Below are 20,736 nucleotides of genomic sequence, written 5' to 3'. Positions count from 1 at the left end.
AAACACTACGAGAGACACTCAACACGATGAGCTGCGCAGACGACCTCACCGCTGACGATCTCAGCAATAATGTCACTACCGAAGTACTGGAGCGAGTCACAGCGGGAGAGGGGAGTAATACCAACCTGTGGGGTCAGATAGACAAAGACAAGTAAGCGGTCGCCTCTCCTCAAACCTCCTAGATGAGCCACTGATGTGCGATACGAAACCAGTGTGACAGGGTTGAACTTGGAAGATGTGTCTTCTGCTCCTAAAGTGATTAAGACATGGGACGACAGGCTGGATGAAGAGGGGTTCGTGCAATCTGGTGTAGACGATGATGTGAGTGAAAGTGGCCAACCTCCAAACTCTAAACATCCTCACTACGTCTATGACGAATGCTGATTCAGTGTAATGGATGGGACAGCTCATACTATACATTCCATTCATCTCGTCCCTCCGACTCCGAACTCTCCTCCTTCATCCTCCAGCCCCAGGCCACCCACATCGTCCAGGCCGCTTACGTCTCTTTGCGAATCTACCCCATTGTCCCGATTTCTCGGATCTGGACTCGATGACTCCCATAATGGATTTGGATATTTCTTCTCCGCCAAACGGGACTAGGAGACTGGCAGATGGAAGGAGGGAAGTGGAGGAATGGGGATTGAAAGTTCAGAAGTTGGCTAATGTTTTTAGCGTGATTCTCTATTTTGTGCGTTGGACTTTACTTCCTCTCTCTCTCTCTCTCTCTCTCTCTCTCTCTCTCTCTCTCTCTCTCTCTCTCTCTCTATCTGTCGGAGTATAAATGAAAGTAAGGAAAGTAGGCTGATGTGAGAAGTTCTGATTCAGTCTGAAGCGGAGACTTCCCTTCGATCGACAATGTTCTACGTTGGCTTCAAGGGAGACCCCAAGATCAATACGATGGACATGTCGAAACTTGGTCAGGTCCCTGCTCAGAATGCAGCTGATAAGAAGATTGACGAGGTGGCAGATAAGAAGGGGGCGGGGTATACTACGATCAGATAACTTGGCATGATGTGATTAGTTTGTACTCGTGTGCAGTATAGAGATGTTGTATGATTAGATCAGCCTGTGTATGCATAGTGTAACATACTGTTGGTGATTCTTGGCAGTAGTCTTGGGCATGGATACATGAGGGTTTTGCACAGGGGTAAATAGGTTGGAATGATGAAAGGGAAGTAAATGCTGCGTGGATAGTTTAAATCGATCAACCTTTGAATCCTTTTTTCCCTTTTACTACGCGCTTCCTCACTCATTCCTTGCACCCTCTTTCCCTTATTGTGCTATGTGCTAGGTGTGCCTCTTGATTCATCCATATATCTCATATTCTTTTACTTCCCATCTCCACAATTCATGCAGCTCATCTACGTGACCATTCAGTATCATCACCATCACTTACTTCTCCAACAGTAGAGGAACCTTATAATCATATCGATTCAACACCATCACGTTCATTACATCTCCGATCCGAATATCCGCTCTTCTTCTCGTGCACAGCAAATAAACACCGTCGCTGGACGACCGTGCTCCTTCACTACGACTATCGTTCATTAGACACCATCATCCTAGAGACTCAACTTCCCTACACCGGACCAGCAACCAGACCAGATCAGAGAGAGATACATACATACATATATCTCAGCATGACCTACACCGACACAGACCGCTTCACTATAGCGGACTACACGTATGATCGACCCGAAGCTGAAGCTGAATCCAGCTCCGCTGCAATGGCCAGAGCAGCTTATGATAACCTCTCGCCCGTGGATGTAGGGGTTTCAAGTAGTATGAGTCCTCCTGCGACGGCTTATGGACCAAAAGCTCAGAGACAACCTACCGACGGGGTGGTTTTGCCTGCTAGTACCGCTGGGTTGAAATTACATGATTATGTGGGTCCAAAGTTCCCTTCTTTTCCGTCTACTAATCTGTTCGCCAATACGAGGAGTTCAGAGAGAAAGTACAGCTGACGTTGGCTTCGACTAGCCCCCTACCTCACCGCATCCTCGCTCGTCGACCTCCCCCAGCTCACTCACCGCCCCCGCCCTCTCACCTGCCCAATCGTACTCCTCCGCCCAACCACTCAACCTCCGCCCGGAATCAGCAATGAGCGATCGAATCTCAGTAGATGATGAGGAGAGGGACCTGGAGGGAGAACGGGATAGAAGATCGATTTATAGTGATATGAGCGAGAAACATGCTCAGGCTCAGGTTACTTCCAATTATGATCAGCCAAAGACTCCGAATACGGGGTTGACGAGGATGGGGTCTACGACGAGGAATCAAAATGTCTGGCAGAGGGTGAGTCAGCTCTCCGTGTATTTACATCGCGCGAGATTGGGATATTGGGCTGATGGGATTTAATTGAATTGTATGATAGATGATACCTTCTACAACACTGACCAAGTGCTTGTTGGCTACTATATTGGTTGAGACTGTTATCAACCTTGCCATTGAGGTGAGTTGTCATGAAACAGAAAATTGCATCCGCGCAGAAGATGCATTCAGGGCTAATGAACAATTATAGGGAAACATTCTGTATAGGTTTAACGAAGAAGTCGAGTCAACCACCTCGACGGATCTAGAATGGGAGAACAGGAGGAGATTACCTATCTATCTGATTATATTTGGTCTCGCGCAGTGAGTATGAGCGTCTATATCCATTTAGAAAGTCTATCAAGCCTGCATTATCATCTAGCTTTCCTCAATCAATACAGAAGTTCATCAAAGCTGATTTACCCTACTACACCAGTTTATGGCAAATCGTTCTCACAGTCATAGCTATCCGCACCAAAAACACCATCCAAGTAATCGCCGTCACAGCCTTCAATTTCGCCTTTCTGGGGTACGCCGTCATCCAGATATACGAGTTGAGGAAAGTCCTAGGTGATAATTTGGCACAGGAATTGACGGGCGACGAGGGCGGAGCTACACTTATGACTATTCCATTGAATGTGTTGACGGCTTTGATCATTGCTGTGGTTGCTTTGAGCTGTCTGATATTGAGCGGACTGTGCTTTTATCTCCAGAGGGAATTTGGGTGAGTAAGCTTTTCTACTGTCCTCGCTCTTTCCAATCTACATCTTCTCGTGTATTTTCAGCTTCGCGCCATCGGGATTGTACTGGTACTGACCAATATTTCTGGTTATCACAGTTGGCAAAGGTATCGTTTCTTAGGTGCCGACCTGATGATCCGAGAATATTACACCAAATTACAGGTATTCGAATGTATCTGTTACTTTTCGGCGTTTTTCTGCGCGGGATTTGGTATTCAGGTGAGCTAGACCACATCGGTCATGTACTTGGGCTAAACGGAATGATGCTGATATTGTTGTATTATTAGTTCATCTGGCTTGGTCAGTTAGCATACGAACGAGTGAAGCAAGTAGCTGATTTGATACTACAGTGCTCAATCCCGAGGATGTCGAGTACATTATAACGTGGATTGCGTTTCCCCTTTTGCTTGTATTCCTGGTTATTGGGCGATTCGCTGCCAAGTATGAGAACAAGTATATGATGGTGAGTAGACCTCGTGCCTCTGAACTCCTGTTTCATTTTCCCTACATGATCGGAAGTAACCAGCTGAGACTTGATTATCCTGACAGGCCGCATTCATGGTCGGCCTCGTAGCGGGATGTGCATATTTCATCTTCAAGCTAGCTAGGATATGGCAGCAGTCCGATACGACCTATCGCACATTGGCTAAATCGCTTACCACCTTTGATGCGTTGAGTCTGGTCAGTCTTTTGGCTTGTGCGATTTGGGGGGTGATGGTTTGGTTGAATTTCGGCAAAGGGTTGAAACAGGCTCGTAAGTGGTTGTCTCTCTATTCACCCATACATACCTCTTATCTCTCATTATCGCGTATCTCTTGGCTGATCATAATCTGTTGTTCCATGTTATTGCAGTACTGGCTAGACCTGGTACGATATCTTCCATTGTGGGTATGTGGAGGTCGAATAGCCATGAGACTCAGGAGAAGGATCAGGAGATGGTCATGGCTCAGAGGAGGATATCTATTGATTAGGTGGCGAACTGATACAGCCAGATGATTGGTAGGGGGTCCTGCTGGGATGCAATTATCCAAGGATCAAGCTGTGTATATATTATCTATTGTATAGCTTTGCAGGTAGTCTTGGACGATCAGATATAGATATCAGATCTTCGATAGGGTGATATCCAGTATATCATGTATGTATTTCTTGTGGATCGAGCTTAGGCTGTTTTGTGTTATTGTTTCATGGTCGACCTCCACTTCACTCCCCCACCCTGCTTCGTGAATTGCGTCATACAAACATTCAAACCTCCATTGTACTCAATCGTCTTCAAGTCGATCTTCCCCCTTTCTTCTAACTATGACTCAATGAGACGACCCTCTCTACGAAGCGCTCTATCGTCCCTATCCACAAGACGATCAATCACAAGAACCGCTTACACCCCAAACCCCCATTTGACATCTACTGCCGAATCTGTCAACTCCATAAAGCAGATACGTACCATGTCTAGCAACTCCAAAGTACAGGAACCTGAGATCCTTGGTGTGGAGGAGTACAAGACAGATGCGAAGTGGTTGAAGCTGGAGAATATCAGGTGGAAAGATCAGGAGGGTAAGGAGGTGAGTTGGTGTCATAGTTACCGCTATGGATCTAATCTATTCCGTTTGATCCCATTTGGTCATGTCGCTTCAGGTCCAGGTCTGGGGGATGGACGAGAAGCTGATATTTGTATTGGGGATTAGAGGAACTGGGAAGTTGCGAATAGGACCAAAAGGCCCAAAGCTGGAGTCGATTGTGAGTGCACTTTCTTTGTACTCTGTGATGGGGTGATTATAGGAGTTGACGGATGGCGGTTTTAGCCGTACATATTCTGGCATTGCTCCATCATCCCTCGAAGCCTGTTTCGACAATTATTATTGAGCAGTACCGTCCACCTGCAGGAGCGACTGTCATTGGTGAGTTGTCATTACCCTATGCACCAACGCAGGATGGCAGAGAGAGAGAGATCAAGCTGACATGATGTGTACAATGTAGAGCTCCCAGCAGGTCTCATAGATGAGGGAGAGGATGCTGGGTGAGCCTAGACTGGTCCTCCCATTCGTCTCTTGAGAGCAGAGCAGAGCAGGCTGATATGTCTTGCGGGTGGTAGGACCACAGCATTGAGAGAGCTGCACGAAGAGACGGGCTATGGATTTGGTAAAGCTGGAGAGGGAAATGCGAGTGTTAAGGAGGTATCGGATGTTCTGGTCAAAGATCCTGGGTGAGTGTGGCCATTCATCTTTTGTTCCTTCCTGCTTAGCTGATATGATTGTTTCTACAAGCATGTCAGGAGCCAATATGCATCTCGTCACTGTTGATGTCAAACTTGGGGAAGATGATCCAGAGCCTGAGCAAAAACTTGAACCTGTGAGTCATGCAATCAATCGACAAAGGCGGGATTATGGCTGATGAATGCGTAGGGAGAACACATCATCAAGCGTGTGGTCGCGCTCAAGGATCTACATTCTACACTCAAAGGTGAGCTGGCCCCCGCAACCGATCTACATTGAGATACTCAGAGCTGGAGCTGACATGTTGTCTGGATAGATTACTCCAAGAGAGGGTTCGCTGTTGATGCTTTGATCTCTAGTATCGCACAGGGATGGCAACTCTCCAAACAATTCGCGTGATTGAGATCTAGCGTCGGATCGACATCCATTGTATAGTGATGGATGTCATCGGTTTGTGAATAGGGATTCAAGGAGACGAGAGCGGATGATGTATTGTATATAGAAGATGTCAAGGTACTTTCCTGATCTATCCATCACAGCACATGTATACAGCTACTTCATTGCGATATATCCACCTGCATGATGGATGGCGTGAGAAACACATAAGCTATCGTTGCAAATTTATTGTCAACCTCTCTATGACGTTCTCGTACAGTACAGTATGTAGATCGCCAAGGGTTGTGGGATAATGCCATACACCGGTTTTAGCTGGCTGCCTCTCATCCTTCTTCTCAGAAGATAACTTGATAGCCAATCGTTTAGATGAATCTCAGTGATCCATGTGCACGTACGCTGATAACGATGATTCGGGCACCGAGCATTGAGCATGCAGTGGCGTTTAGCGCATCATCCCAATTGTAATTTACTGTATTAGGCAATTACCTTTGGTATGGTATTTTCGGTTATTAGCGTATTAGAGTATAGGAGTAGGAGTATAGAGTAAACAAGGGGCGGTGCGGTGCGGTGCGCGTGAATGGAGGTTGATAGATTATAGGTGGGATTATCTATAGCATTGACTGCGAGAGGAGGGGGTGTCGTCAGTATGAGGTGGTCTTGGTATGATGCATACACGACTATCTGGGAAGCAGTGAAATGGCCTCTGTCGCTGATACTGGGAGCTGGATCCATGGTTTGATAAATATGCAGTGCTAGCAGAGCAGCTCTAAACCTGAAACGGGTTCCTTTCCATTTTTATTTCTATTTACCCTTTTCCCCCTTCTAATTTCACTCTCTGTTCTGACCCTTACGCTACCACTGCGGTAATACAGTGCTATAATACTGTAATACTACAAGATCTCCGCGTTTTTGGTGTTCTGCTTGACTACGAGATCAACCATCAACCATCAACCATTTGGCCGTTGCCGTTAACCATTAACCGCCCCATGCACAAGACCTAGTATTGTAGTTAGCATTACGCTCTGTCCATCATTCATTTACTTTACATCTCATACAAGCACATACCCTTCTACCTTTACACTTTGGCCATCTCCATACGCTATACCACCCACTCACTGGAGAAAGGTAAAAAGGTAATAAGGGGACCTTTATGAACCCCTTTCATCTAAATGGATAATCCCATCGACCATCATAACGATAATAATCATTCATCTGTGTATTCCCATCATCACCAACAACAAAAACAAAGATCCTCGATATCGGATATACCTTTTACCAACAGCACCAGCACCAGCTCAAATCGAAATTCAGACTCGACGTATCGTTCAAGAACCACCTCTGTCTCTTTGGTACTACCAGCTCCTACACCATCATCGCCTGTCCATACCCACACGCATCATCGAATAATCAACATAAATGATCTAGATCTCCCTATCAGCATCTCATCGTCATCCCCACCTACCACCTCTTCATCGACATCATCGGCATTCCACCTCCCCCAATACCCCCGTCGTCGAACCTCCCTATCCATCTCACGTAACGCTAACGGCCCTCCCTCGTATCCCACCATCCCCCCACACACACCTACAAAACCGAGAAGATCTCGTACAATGTCGTACCCCAGCAACTCCTCGCCTTCCTCCTCCTCGCGCAATGACAGACCATCACCCATCAACACCTCTTCGAACAAACCCAAATCAAAATCAAAACCGAAATCCTCAAAGACACGTAAAATCATCATCGGACTCTTGATTGTATTGTCCCTTTTCCTAGTGGGAACAGTGATAGTCCTGTCGAGTGTGTCGTACTTCCTTAATATACCGGGTTGGGCGTATTTGACGGAAACGGAGGTATCATGGAGACCGGGGGATATCATTAAACCATTGAAAGATCCATTGGAATATAATGAGACGTTACAGCGTAGGAAGGAATGGAGGGATGTGACTGATGAGATCGAGCCGCTCGAGGCGTCAGGTGTGATGGGGACGGAGACGTTAGCTGAGAGTTGGGAGGAGTTGGAAGAGGAGATGGAGGAGTTGGATGCTGCTGAGGAGGTTGATGTGGACGTAGGTGTCGACTCTGGATCTGAACTGGAGGGAGAGAAGGACACGGAGATGCAGACGTATGATATTTCTGTGGAATCTGAGGAGAACACAGCTGCGGTTATGGATGAGGTAGAGGAGAATGATGAGAAATGGGGGATTGACGGGAAAGGATCGGGTGGATATTGGATGAGGAAGGATTGGAATGGGAAAGTGGAAGATACCAATAGTTGGGAAAGGTTGTTTAACGTTACCACCAGGTGAGTCCATGCGTACATGGATGGATTGACAAGAGAACCTTACTGTTATCTTATCTGCCATTGAGGAGTACTTATTCAGCTGACTTATGATTGACACACGTAGGCCCGGAGAGAATATCCCTCGACTGATCCACCAAACTTGGAAGAGCGATGTATTGCCTGAAAAGTGGAGGAAGGCTTGGAAAGAATGTAGAGAGGGTATGCCGGATTAGTGAGTTTGACATTGTTTACATCCATCCTGATCTGTCCGTGTACGGGGAGACAGTCGTGTTACGCATGTGCTGACGTCTGTGGCCACTCTCGCCACAGCGAATACATGTTATGGACCGATGATGTTTCTCGTGAATTCATTGCGAAACATTATCCCGCTCACTTACACATGTTCGATTCGTACGAGTACCCCATCCAACGTGCCGACTCTATTAGGTATTTCATCCTTCATCATTTCGGTGGTGTGTACATGGATCTGGATATTGGTTGTAGGAGGAGACTGGATCCGCTTTTACAAGGTGATTGGGAGGTGATCTTGCCTATTACTAAGCCTGTAAGTGAACAATCACTCTTCTAATCATTCCCGTGTGCAACATTGTATTTATACTGATATCTACTTGATGTCTGGCCAAATAGGTCGGCGTATCAAACGATCTGATCTTCTCTTCAAAAGGATCTGCTTTTATGGACGATACCGTCCATGGTTTATCCACTTTCAACCATCAGTATTTCACCAACTATCCGACCGTCATGTTTTCCACCGGGTAAGTTCCGCCTAACTCTTGTGGATGAATTCTGAAGTTCAATTGCTGACATGCCATCAAATGATATTAGACCCATGTTCTTATCCGCCCAATACGCCCTTTATTCCTCCGCCCACCCATTGACCGAAACCCACCCACGAGCAGAAGTCCGTATCCTCCCCAAATCATTATACGGCAAGAACGCGCCCATGTCCACCGTCCCCCACTCATTCTTCTCGCATTTCTACGGATCATCATGGCACGCCGACGACGCAGGATTCATAACCTTCCTCGGGGCGTGGGGCAAGAAGCTCATGTGGGTCGGCCTTGTCGTCTTGGTATTGGGTGTGATAAGGTTAATATGGGTCAAGAGGAAAGGTGGGAATGGACAACAATATCAATTACTACCTATCCTCCCTACCTCCGCCTCCAATGGAAGTGGAAATAGGTCTGGAGCAAGTACACCGACATCTACGACTGGTTCTTCTGGCGGACTGATGTCGCCCTCTACGACGTTTGATCTTACCGGGAACTCATCGGAAATTGCCAATGCATTCAAGAGAGCGGGTCATCTAATACTGGCTGCTCCCGCGACACTTCTATATGGGACACACGAGAACAGACGAAGAAGACAGAGAACCGGCTTGTTGTACTTCGTTCCTGCGCTGTTCCAACCTGATCAATCTCGACGAAGGGGCAGGGGTCGTACAGCCTCGGAAGCTAGTCAATTGCCTTTGAGGAACTCCAGAAGAGATAGGGTACCTCCTCCGCCGTACGAGCAGCCTGGAGGGGAGGCTTATCCTTTGAAATACCAGGAGCGGGAACGGGAACAGGATGAAACGATGGATGAGGTGGATGCGTTCTTGCATTCTAATTCGGATGGTGAAGGTGAAGGAGAAGGAAGTGGGACGGGGAGTGGACATGAGGGAGATGGAGAATGGGATAATGGGTGGGGAAGTAAGAGTGAGGTGAATCTGGTGAAGAACGGTAATGGAGGACGGTAATTGAGTAGGAGGTTTGGGGTTTGCTTATAAGTGTATTTCTTTTCTTGATGCCCTGTTTTTGTTTGTGGTGTCATACACGATGATACGGATGGGGGATTTGATATACTGTGTATCTTGTCTTTGTGTTTACGACTTGACTTGATATAGATGGAATGGGATGGGAAGGGAAGGCAAGGCAAGGAATGGGATCATCAGTATTTTTAGGTTTGGGTGATAGTTGGTGAATTTGACATGCACGACTATCAGATTAGCTGTCTTGATTCTTGGGTAGCATTCCTTGCAGCGCATACCTGAGCGGGGTCATCTGCGGGCATTCAGCATAAAGATAAAGGCGGATCATAGCAAAGATAGGTTGGCCATGGATTGATATAACAAGGCTTAGTGCCAGATTGGACATTGTCATCTCGACCTGACCTCCACTTTTCGGTTGTTGCTGTTGCTTAATTTTGTTCGCAGAAGTATGAGGTCGAGGTCGAACAACCAAGATGCATCATTGATATCACATCTCCCACATCAAGACTCAACATATAAACTCACAACCAATATCAAATACTCGAAGATCGAGAAGCCAAGACAAGGGAACAGCCGCCATGCCCTCCTTCACCCGTCGTATACCCTCGACGACCCTCCCCCCACCGTCCGGAACGCACCCTTCCCCCTCGCTCTCCTCCCTCAACCTCCTGCCTACAGGCCTCCCATCCCTAGACGATCTCCTAGGCGGCGGATTACCTCTTGGCTCGATCCTTTTGGTCCTTGCTCCAGATAGTCAGTCGGCATGGTCAAAGCTGATCGAACGATACTGGATAGCCCAGGGTCTGATCTCTGGACAATCCTCGGTACTTGTCGGAGGGGATGAGGAGATAGTGAAAGGGTGTATGTGGGCTGAAAAGGGATGGAAAGGAGACGAGTTGAGTCAGTCGGAAACTGAGGGTGAAGGAGGGGAGGAGGAGGGAGAGGGGAAGAAGATTGCTTGGAGGTATGAGAGGATGGGGAAGTTCAGGACTACTGTTGGAGGTTAGTTGGGCTTTTTTTTTCTTTCTTTCTTTCGTGGGGTATCTTACTCCCTATTAGTGCCCCTGGTACGGGTGCAGGGTGTAGAGGGGTTTGATATCATCTGTGTCTTGTGCTGCGCTACATACCACTCATCGCAGTATTTGGATAGAATAGAACATATGCTGATTCTGTGATAACGCAGGAAACGGCTCGAATCTCTCTCTGACCAACTCAATACCCCAGGACGTCCTTCAATCGATCCATAAAACAGGCCAACAATCATACATCAACCTGGACGATCTGAGCGACTCTTCCACTACACCTTCCTCTAGCTCCAACAGTGCTGGTAATAAGGTGAATGAGGCTATCACGAAGATATATGAGAAGGTCGATAAGGCTGATAAGAAGAGGGCTGGGAGAATTACGATACATGAGTTAGGGGGATTGGAGTGGGGTGATGAGGTTACGGATAATGTGAGTTGGGTTGACCAATTTCAAATACAACGGGAACCCTGTCCTGCACAACTCCTCCTTCTCTGTGATATTCTGCCTCTTGGTCAACGGATTGCTGATCAATACTCAATGCTTGTCTTGTCTTGTTTAGCAGGTCCACCGATTTGTCCACTCCCTCAGATCTATCATACGCAACAAACCCATCTCAGCACTTATCACCGTCCCTCCACACTTTATTGCTGGACCTAGCCAGGAAAGCTTCGTGAGGAAGTTGAGCTGGTTGGTGGATGCTAGTGTTGAGTTGAAGGGATTTGCAGGTGAGTAGCGTTGTCCTTTTCGTCTCATGTCTCATGTCTCATCACAAAAGAACATCTCGAGACATCACTAGCCATCATATATTCTAAGTCCCATCCCGAAAGTACTGGATCACATAATCTAGACGTTATGTAACCAAGATCGATATCAGGCTGATACCCCCTCGTCTGGCTTGCTAGACGATCCCACCCTCCCACCCCTCTTCCCAACAACCCACGGCCTCCTAACCCTCCATTCATACCCCACCTCCCATACGCTCCTCCCCTCCACCCTCAAGCATTCCACCCTCCTCGGCGTATCGCAAGGTTCAGATGGCGGTGGCGGAGCAGGCGAGAATAATTTGGGATTCAGGTTGAAGAGGAAGAAATTCGTGATTGAGACTGTCCATCTTGGGGTGGAGGGAGGAGTAGGGGAAAGGTCGACTGGTCCGCCGGATGTTACTGCTGCGTTGTCTGGTACGAGTACCCATACCCACACCAATAGTCATACTGAAGTGGAGGGTGTGGAGAAGGGACATGCGATTGTCGAAGGCGAGAGGGTATCGACCATCCCACAAGGAGATGGAGGGGTGGATAGGTCAAAGGGACCTGAGGGGGAGATCAAGAAGAAGTCGAAGCCTCGAGCGAGGGTTAGGTTTGGAGGGGAGGAGGAGATGGTCGTAAATGTTTCGACTGATTCGGGGAAAGGTGGGAATGGTGAACACGATCATGGTGGGCATGATCATCATCATGATGGAAACGGACACGAACATGAACATCAGCATAAGAAGGAGAGTCAGACTCAGAGGGTACAGGTCAGACATGATAGACCGGATTTGTACGAGTTCTAGGGTTATGTAGATCTGTGACATGGACATGATGCATGATTATACATTTACAAAATATAATCACAATTGTAGCAACATGATGGATTATTTACAACTGAGAATACGATTATCATCTTCAACATCTTCACGTAATGGCTCACTCATGAGATATACAATGATGGGGGCGGTCTGTCCTCACGCTCTGGCGGGCTGGAGTTGGTATTTGAGGACTAAAGGGTACCTCACATAATTCTAAACGTTCCTCAGAACCGATAACATCAATTCTCTACTACCATGCACCATCTTTTGAGGATCGAGTGCGCTCTGAGTAGAGCAAATTCGATTCAGCCCAAGTCGAGAAAGGTGGGACAAACACAAGATCACCTGATGGAGGTCTCACACTCACCTTCATCATCTCTTCATTTTCTTTGATCTTCTCTTTCTGAATCTTCGTGAATTCCTTGATTGTCTTTCCGATACTTTGTGTTCTGCCTTCATCTATTCCAGACATCGAATCAGCCATAAAGTAACCTTCAGCTGTACGGTCCACAACGAAGACTATAGCTGAACTTACGAGCTCTTATAGCATTTCCCAAAGCCCCGATCAAAGGTTCGTGATAATTGTTCGCCAAGTCCTGATAATAGTTGTAGAGCTCTACACATCGGTGCTGACCAGTAGTATCGCATAGTGAGCTTCTCACAACACGAAGTGGTAGGTTGGGAAGTGGTATACTTACGGTTCGAGTTTCGATGAGTTCACCTGTCTTCTTGGTTTGTTCTAGATCCAGATCTCCCTTGAGCTTGATGAAGAGGTCACTGATCGTTTGTTGGCTATACAAACCATTCAGCTAAAGTACATGACAAACTTGAGGGAATTAAGAGAGTAGTGGACTGACCGGACCTGCACGATGTCGTCTTGTTTCATCATGTCGTGTACATCGTCATACATCTTGTCCAACTTCTTGAGCTCTTTAGTCTCGATTGGCTCCTTTTTGCCCGATTTCCTACCTACAAGATGAGTCAGTTCAGGTCATGGGTATACTTGGTATATAGAAGAACGAAGAACTCACTTCTTTTACTCTTCGAGTGGAGCTTACTGGAAATCTCTTTGAATACCTCTTGGGAACTACGACAAGTCGTTAGTCCTCATTCCGCCCTGGAGTCGTAATCAACAGATGACATACTCATTCACCTCCTTGTCATCTTCTTTTTCATCTTCCTCGCCCTCTGAGTCCCCTAGCTCTACAACCTCTGCTTCCTCCTCCTCTTCCTCTTCCTCTTCGTCTACTTTCCCCTTCTTTCTTCCCTTTCCCCTCTTTCCCTTCTCTTCGTGATCACTTTCATCCGTCGCCTTCCTCTTACCGCCTTGCGGAGCAGGTTCAGAAGCTCTAGCTTTCTTAGCTGGTGTCTTTGAAGACTTTCGAGTAGGTTTCAAGGGGGAGGAGTGTCGGGGTTTACCACTTCCTTTAGCTGGGTGTTATGGTCAGCGTACCAAGTGCTGTCGCAGAGACGATGACTGACACACTTACGAGGCATGTTGGCTGAACAAACTGCGGTGTCAGTGTAGGGGGTTCTATCACTCCTGTATCTCTGTGTGAGCTTGGTGGATATTCAGTCCGATGATGTAGAGAAGAGAGGTGAAAGGGAAGAGGATTCAATTATTACTGTACTGTACTGAAGTTGAGTGGACTACACAAGTGGAGGGCGGGCCAGGGATGAGCTGACTTCGGCTTCTGATGCCACGTGGCAAGAATAAGGATGAGGATGGCTCGAACGCGTCGCGTGAATATGAAAATGAATATTGGCCAAAATCAATTTCAACGACTTCCAATGTTCATCTATTCATCTATCGCTATCCATCTATTCAACTTGACAAAGATAAAGCTCATCAACCCATCTACCTATCTCATCCCTGTCTTGTACCTTGTATCATCCACAGATCATCGTAGATCACCCATCATGTCAGATCCAACAGTGATCAAACCGCTCTTCGAGCCAACAGACATATTCAACTTTGACTTCCCCACCCCTCCTCAATCCAATCAATCGACCAGCGAGACCTCCAAAGAAGTCACGGCGGACGATGAGATGACAGCGACGGATGTTGTTGAAGTGTTCAAGCGACCTGAGAGGATGAGACTGGACAGTCCACCTCCTGATTTGGAAGAAGAGCCGGATGATTTTGATGTTGATGCTGAGTTGGCTATGATGGAGATGGAGAGGGAGACGATGTCACTGGAAATGAGTACTACTACCTTCGAGAAAAGCAGAGTTATCGAGATAAGGGCGGTGGAAAGGCCTGAAGATGAATTTGTATCATCTGGGATATTTGACTCTTTAGATACAGATCAGCCTGTAGCTTCATGTGAGTCCATCGCCTTCTCAATTGCATGAAGACGTAGACAAATGGATAAAGCTTGATTATTGACACTCGGGTGGTAGCCTCGAGAATAGCCCTAACGCCCCCTCCTGAATCCGATCTCACACCATTACCGATCTTCCAGTCTCATTTCAACACATGTACAGTACCCTCCTTACGAGCGGAAACGCTGCAAGGGAAGATAGTATCATTCAAAAGGAGGAATAAGCCCAAACCACCACAAGCTCAGGTGAGCGTACTTTCACCTTATGGCTAATATTCAACATAGTGATACTGATACCCGTGACCTATAGCTACATGCGAAAGGAAGCAAAGCCAATGCTGGAGATCTGCTGAGTGTACCTCTGCACAAGTTATTGGCAGAAGTGGACGAGTTGAAGTCTCAGCAACAAGCTATAAAGTGGGTCCTAAGCTAATTGCTGCGTTGAACATGGGACATCAGCTGATCCCTGCGATTAGGCTGCAGCAGAAGTATGACGAGGAACGTCGTCAAGCTGAAAGGGAAGGTATGACAATTGTAAAAAGAAGTACGGTAATGTGGGTGGACAAATACAGGCCGAAGCAATTCACAGACTTGTTGGGAGAAGATGTAAGCTTCTTTTGATCCTCGAACCGAAAAATAGTATACTGACGCGATGAATATTCAGCGAGTGCACCGAGAAGTGATGAATTGGTTGAAAGAGTGGGACAAATGCGTGTTCAAAAGGGTTATCCCAGGGAAGAAGAGGAAGTTGGAGAATGAGAATGAGAATTTTGTGGTAAGCTAGCGCCCCCACCACCACTGCGGGTCATAGCTGATTCTGTCTGATGTTCAGGTCGACCCCCTCGGAAGGCCGAGAGAAAGGGTAAGGACTTTCATCTTCAAGCTGTACTTCTCAGCTGATGTTTTATTTTCCAGATTTTACTGCTATCTGGACCGCCAGGATACGGTAAAACGACACTTGCACATATTGTGGCTCGACATGCGGGGTACAAAACACTCGAGATCAACGCTTCTGATGATCGATCAGCTGCAACGGTCTCGACCAGGATCAAAAACGCCATTGATGCTGGATCGGGCTTGGCCAGTGAGGGTAAACCTACTTGTGTGGTTATTGATGAGATCGACGGAGCTAGTGGAGGGGGTGATGCGGTGAGTCATGTGTCTCTGATCAATCATGACACGAAAGCTGATCCATGTGTACGATTGATAGAGCTTTGTCAGAAGTCTAATCAAATTGATACAGGATGTCCCAGCAAGGAAGAAGAGTATGTTCTCCGCCGAGCTTTCCCATGAGCATAAGACTGACAATCACGATAGGTAACACACCTGCAAGACCTCTCCGACGCCCTATCATCTGTATCTGCAATGATCTGTGAGTTGGATCTATACGGTAGGTTTCGATGATCTTGGCTGAAAGTATATATCGTACAGCTATGCTTCCTCTTTGCGTGCTCTCCGACCGTTTACTCGAGTCATACGTTTCCGAAAACCTCAACCGCAATTACTGGTCAAACGATTGAGAGAGATCTGCGATCGCGAAACATTATCAGCCGATTTGAGGGTTCTCACTACTTTGGTTGACGTGACGAGCGGAGATGTGAGAAGTTGTCTGAATACTTTGCAAGTAAGCTAGTATCTTCCCCCATGCATAAAGCAGAATGAACCAGCTTACAACAAAACAATCAGTTCATCAAATCGAAGTCCACATCCGTCACAGACGAAGCCATTCGATCATCAAGCGTCGGGATGAAAGATTCCGGAACTACCCTCCAATCAGTCTGGAATACCGTTTTCATCCCCTTAGCAGCGAAACAACGACGCAAAGCCATAGGAATAGATGACGGACGTTACGTCGATCGAATCTCTTTCGCTATTCAGGCATGCGGCGACTACGATAAGATCGTTCAAGGTTTATTCGAACATTACCCCAATCTCAAACCTCTGGACGCTTCTTTGGGCAACCTGTGTAAGGTACATGATTGGTTGGAATACTATGATAGGCTTTCAACGAGAGTATCGGAATCTCAAGAATGGGATTTGATGAGTTATATGCCTTATGCTATCACAGCGTGGTACAGCCACTTGGCGGCTCCTGCGAATAATGCGAAACCCACTGAATGGCCTAAAGCGGATTACGAGGTGAGTTGGGACCAGTCTATGTCGCCTCGCCCTGCCACTTAAGCTGACATGGCGTGGATTCTATAGGCTTACCAAGCTAGGATAGCTAACGAGGAGATATCGACTTCGCTGAAAAACCTTGTGCCTCCTATATTGAGATCGTTGTTCTCCACGACGACGAGCTTGACGGAGTTTATACCTCTGTTGATGAGGATTATATCCCCGCCTTTGAAACCTGTATGTGTATATCATACACGCCTCTCGCCATGCCTTGTGGAGTAGATCAAGATTGGCTGATAGTGTCGATGTTGTATCAGGTAAACGCGAACATTGTCAAACCTGCCGAAAGAGCCGTGTTAGACAGATTAGTAGAATTATTGATTCCCCTTGGATTGAGGTTTTGGCAGGAGAAAGGGGAGAATGGTCAACCCATGATGAGATTGGAACCGTTCGTCATTTCTTCTCCTAATGGAATCTTTCTTCAAGACATCATAAGATGATAATGACCACTAAATTGACCAAATGCGTTTTTGACATGTAGTCCAATAGATGTCTTTGTCCATTACGAAGGTAAACGAGCGGATGATATTGCGGCGTCGAGATTTGCTGTTCGACAATTGATTGCTCAGTCGGTAGGTCCAGCTTCTCCCAGACTTGTCCGTTATGGATGCGAAAGCTGACACGCGTTGAACGATAGATGGACGCCGAGATTGCGAGAAGACGAGGCGCAGCTGGCGTGGAAGGCGAGAATGGTACGACTGGTTCGGATGGATTTGCCAAAGCCTATGGACTGAAGTGAGCTCATCTGCTATTCTTGAAGTGAAGGTGGGAGCTAGCTGACATCAATCATGAATAGGGGAAATGCAGGATTGGGGAAGAAAACAGTCGATAAAGCGGAACTTGTGAGTTGGGTCATATTCTGTCTTCTTGAGGAACGGCGAACTAAGGTGATGTGGGTATGGTTGTGACAGCCCGCAACAGACTTCTTTGGTCGAACTAAGTCCATCAGCGTTCCGTTATTACGCACCGATTCAGCGAACGAAGGCAGTGAGTTATATTCCTACCTCTGATCAATACTTGAATTTCAAGAATTCAAACGTAAAGTACGCATGTTACTGATGTTCTCCTCTTTTTCCATTTGTATAGGTATCTCACCTGCCCTCCCTGCTGAACCCCCCATCAAGAAGTTCAGAGCGGTATACAAGTTCAACGAAGGGTCGAGTAGCGCGGTGAGGAAGAACGTCAAGATGTCTGCTTTGATGTGATGTGGGTGGATGCTAGGTGGTTCTGCAGCTTGTCTGCTTGAAATTGGGACCGGAACAGTAGATCGGTTGTACCTAAACATGATACGAAACATCATATGACTCCGATGTATACCTTACCCCTTCCATTCCTCACCAATGGTCTCCTGAGATTATTGATCGGCGTCGTGACCCGACAGTTGAACAAAGTCGTGTCCCAGCTACGTATCTGAGGTCGTCAAAGGTCGTGCGAACATGACATAGAAAATAAAGGCGTACTCGACATCCCATTCATTACAAAGCATCGTATTGAATTATTTGAAATGAAATATCGTTAAACAGTCAAATAGGATATACACAGTAAGATTGTCCAGGTATCAAAGTATCAAAAAGGTATATACAGGAAACCACCTGGGTTGAAGACGAACCCTTCCCTAAGAGATGAAATATGCACAGCAGAAGTATAAGGAATATAGAAAGTTCGTTTAATAGTTACCTCGAATATACTTTGAAAGGGAAGCAAAGGAAAGCATTATCCGAAATGATGGGTTTATCCTAATTGTCCTTGGTCCAAACTCAGACTCAAACTAAACATAACTCTGAGCAGGCTTCGCACTTGTAGAGTACGAGAACCGCCTAAGCAGCCTCAGCAGCCACGACCACCAATTGACCATACTGCGCGACCAACCCATTCAAACCCTCGATATTACCCGTACCCACACTGGCCGATGCTCCCGTCCCTTCGGTTGACTCATCATCCCCAGACTCGGCATCGGAGCTCACACCGGCGGTGACAGCTGCGGTGGAGTTTGAAGAGATGACCACGTAGGGGTTCGTAGTATTATGAGCGATTATTGACGTGGCGCTGGAAGCGCTAGATATAGCTGAGGAGGTTATAGTTGACGAGGCGGCTGCGGAAGTGGTGGTGAAGGATGATGATGGTGCTTGCCAGGTAGAGGTCGTCGAGGAAGACGATGCTGGAGGAGTATAGGTTGATGTCGGGGGAGTGTAAGTTGAGGTGGGTTCGACCCATGTTGAAGTTGGGGGAGTGTAGGTTGAGGTGGGTGCTACCCACGTTGAAGTGGGGGTTTCGGAGGTGGTAGCTGCGGGTGCGTCCTGTGGTTGGTAAGGAAGATATGGTCAGTTGATCATGCTCTGACAATGTAGGGATTTTTCTGTTCACTTGATTTGGTCCAGAGATTGAATCGAAAGTGAGAATCTCCACTCACATCGTTGAACCACCAGGTAATGGAGATAACACCGGCATCTTCACTTGCAAATTGGGTGAACAGACCTGGAGAAAGATCCAATGAACCATATCCACATGTTGGGCATTCATCTACGACATACAGGACATATCATCAGCTTCTGCACTGCACCGATGGAGACCACAAGTTCCAACTCACCCATGATGGTCACTCCCGAGACGGTCTTCCCATTAGCCTGGATTGTGATTCCCTTGAAACATTGAGGACCGGGGTCTGCGAGGAGATGGAAATAGTAACGTCAGCTCAGCTGTTCACTTTGGAACCATAAATCCTCTCCCAGAAACCGGTCATCCTTCAAAGTGGAATCCAAGACAGTAGGCTGCGGTGAAATATCCTCTTCCCCAATGAGACCGCAGAGAGACACAACCACCCCGATAGTTTCAAGAAAACAACTCACATCCACCACCATACTGCGCCGAATTCAGCGCCACCATAAAATCGCTATCCTTCGAATACTGTCCACAAGCTCCCAACCCGGTATAATAGAAAGTCCCTGTCCCGCTGTAAGTCGAACCTCTGGGTACGAGCGTGCTATTATCAGAGGAAGAGTGGATGTGCTGGAAGTTCTTTCGAGCCTTGTCGTGGTGGCCTGCTCTCTTTATTGGTGGGGGGAGGTGAGAGGCTGCTACGAGGGGTAGGAGGAGGGTGACGAGGGAGGTGAGGGAGACCATTTTTGGTTTTGGTTGGTGAGGTCGATGTTATGTTCTAAGGATAGTAGATAGGTTGAGTTTAAATGATCTTCGAGGAATGACAGTGAGGTTGGTTGAGTGAGATATGAGATCTGAGTCGAGTGGGTTGATCTACTGTAGTTGGTTTTGAAATGTTGAGGTTGTGATTGTGAATGACAGTGGATGCTATAAAAAGGAGTGTGATGATATAGTAAGTATAGATGAAAGATGGGTTAGTTAGTATCGACAATGATTTAGCCAAATCAAGAGTAAAGAGTGAAGAGAAAAGGATTGATGTTGGATGATAGGTTGGTATGGTAACGAGGAGAGAGGAAGAGTGGGTCAGTGCGAGTACAGTATAATGGTATAATCGATACGATGAAACACAACAAAGGAAGGGACAAGAGGTCATTGCGTAGGTCCAGAATCTACTTTGCTGTCCGTCCCTCATCATTCTCTTCATTACTGTTACTCCTAGTTCCTTCACCCAATAACACTCGACCCTTAGCTGCTTGACCCATCTGACAAAACAAACATCATGATGAAATGTTCCATCCATTCGACCATTCTGTTATTGTTTATCTCTAACAATGAGGTAAGTCGCGTGAAGTGCAACTAAACCCTGAATGTAAACAAATGCTTTTTTAGTGTGTTTTTCCCTTGTTTGTGGCGTTTCATTGCGAATTGCGAATTGTGCATCTGGACCAAGCGGAGCTTGGGTCACTAAAGCGTCGGAGTTTCAACTTGCATCGGAGTGGCATTCGTTGGATTGGCATGTGTCCACCAAGTGGCATTTGAAATGAGATCGATAGA

General features: G+C 46.8%; 8 protein-coding genes across 8 annotated transcripts; 6 read left to right on the top strand and 2 right to left on the bottom strand.

The window, feature by feature from the left end:
- Window positions 1-26: 26 nt before the first annotated feature.
- Window positions 27-1,005, top strand: I302_102278 (uncharacterized protein; the record flags this gene model as incomplete). Its single annotated transcript, XM_019187657.1, has 4 exons — window positions 27-151; window positions 213-321; window positions 407-691; window positions 829-1,005. The coding sequence occupies 4 exons, from the start codon at window positions 27-29 to the stop codon at window positions 1,003-1,005; spliced, it is 696 nt and encodes a 231-aa protein (XP_019050535.1).
- A 638-nt stretch (window positions 1,006-1,643) lies between these two features.
- Window positions 1,644-4,024, top strand: I302_102277 (uncharacterized protein; the record flags this gene model as incomplete). Its single annotated transcript, XM_019187656.1, has 10 exons — window positions 1,644-1,889; window positions 1,984-2,298; window positions 2,378-2,455; window positions 2,525-2,637; window positions 2,750-3,037; window positions 3,152-3,272; window positions 3,341-3,353; window positions 3,404-3,516; window positions 3,603-3,807; window positions 3,906-4,024. 10 exons carry the CDS (start codon window positions 1,644-1,646, stop codon window positions 4,022-4,024), a joined length of 1,611 nt encoding a protein of 536 aa, XP_019050534.1.
- Window positions 4,025-4,495: 471 nt separating this feature from the next.
- On the top strand, window positions 4,496-5,662 carry I302_102276 (uncharacterized protein; the record flags this gene model as incomplete). The annotated part of the gene is made up of 8 exons (XM_019187655.1): window positions 4,496-4,612; window positions 4,736-4,787; window positions 4,853-4,948; window positions 5,028-5,067; window positions 5,143-5,253; window positions 5,315-5,399; window positions 5,453-5,510; window positions 5,580-5,662. 8 exons carry the CDS (start codon window positions 4,496-4,498, stop codon window positions 5,660-5,662), a joined length of 642 nt encoding a protein of 213 aa, XP_019050533.1.
- A 1,607-nt stretch (window positions 5,663-7,269) lies between these two features.
- Window positions 7,270-9,699, top strand: I302_102275 (uncharacterized protein; the record flags this gene model as incomplete). The annotated part of the gene is made up of 5 exons (XM_019187654.1): window positions 7,270-7,961; window positions 8,065-8,172; window positions 8,271-8,505; window positions 8,589-8,716; window positions 8,787-9,699. The coding sequence occupies 5 exons, from the start codon at window positions 7,270-7,272 to the stop codon at window positions 9,697-9,699; spliced, it is 2,076 nt and encodes a 691-aa protein (XP_019050532.1).
- Window positions 9,700-10,289: 590 nt separating this feature from the next.
- Window positions 10,290-12,289, top strand: I302_102274 (uncharacterized protein; the record flags this gene model as incomplete). Its single annotated transcript, XM_065869453.1, has 4 exons — window positions 10,290-10,713; window positions 10,895-11,166; window positions 11,297-11,462; window positions 11,640-12,289. The coding sequence occupies 4 exons, from the start codon at window positions 10,290-10,292 to the stop codon at window positions 12,287-12,289; spliced, it is 1,512 nt and encodes a 503-aa protein (XP_065725525.1).
- Window positions 12,290-12,517: 228 nt separating this feature from the next.
- I302_102273 (uncharacterized protein) lies at window positions 12,518-13,801 on the bottom strand (the record flags this gene model as incomplete). The annotated part of the gene is made up of 8 exons (XM_019187652.1): window positions 12,518-12,589; window positions 12,672-12,763; window positions 12,840-12,933; window positions 13,003-13,096; window positions 13,162-13,273; window positions 13,336-13,391; window positions 13,450-13,735; window positions 13,795-13,801. The coding sequence occupies 8 exons, from the start codon at window positions 13,799-13,801 to the stop codon at window positions 12,518-12,520; spliced, it is 813 nt and encodes a 270-aa protein (XP_019050530.1).
- A 423-nt stretch (window positions 13,802-14,224) lies between these two features.
- Window positions 14,225-18,011, top strand: I302_102272 (uncharacterized protein; the record flags this gene model as incomplete). The annotated part of the gene is made up of 18 exons (XM_019187651.1): window positions 14,225-14,630; window positions 14,708-14,874; window positions 14,939-15,045; window positions 15,105-15,234; window positions 15,293-15,403; window positions 15,461-15,490; window positions 15,544-15,777; window positions 15,839-15,893; window positions 15,946-16,000; window positions 16,060-16,252; window positions 16,315-16,767; window positions 16,834-16,983; window positions 17,064-17,194; window positions 17,288-17,378; window positions 17,444-17,541; window positions 17,603-17,648; window positions 17,718-17,793; window positions 17,893-18,011. The coding sequence occupies 18 exons, from the start codon at window positions 14,225-14,227 to the stop codon at window positions 18,009-18,011; spliced, it is 2,652 nt and encodes an 883-aa protein (XP_019050529.1).
- Window positions 18,012-18,623: 612 nt separating this feature from the next.
- Window positions 18,624-19,926, bottom strand: I302_102271 (uncharacterized protein; the record flags this gene model as incomplete). The annotated part of the gene is made up of 4 exons (XM_019187650.1): window positions 18,624-19,103; window positions 19,217-19,326; window positions 19,394-19,468; window positions 19,653-19,926. 4 exons carry the CDS (start codon window positions 19,924-19,926, stop codon window positions 18,624-18,626), a joined length of 939 nt encoding a protein of 312 aa, XP_019050528.1.
- Between the last annotated feature and the right edge of the window lie 810 nt (window positions 19,927-20,736).

This window comes from Kwoniella bestiolae, chromosome 1 (assembly GCF_000512585.2).
Source record: "Kwoniella bestiolae CBS 10118 chromosome 1, complete sequence".
NCBI classification, from domain to species: domain Eukaryota; kingdom Fungi; phylum Basidiomycota; class Tremellomycetes; order Tremellales; family Cryptococcaceae; genus Kwoniella; species Kwoniella bestiolae.
This window is presented reverse-complemented; position numbering and strand designations above follow the sequence as displayed.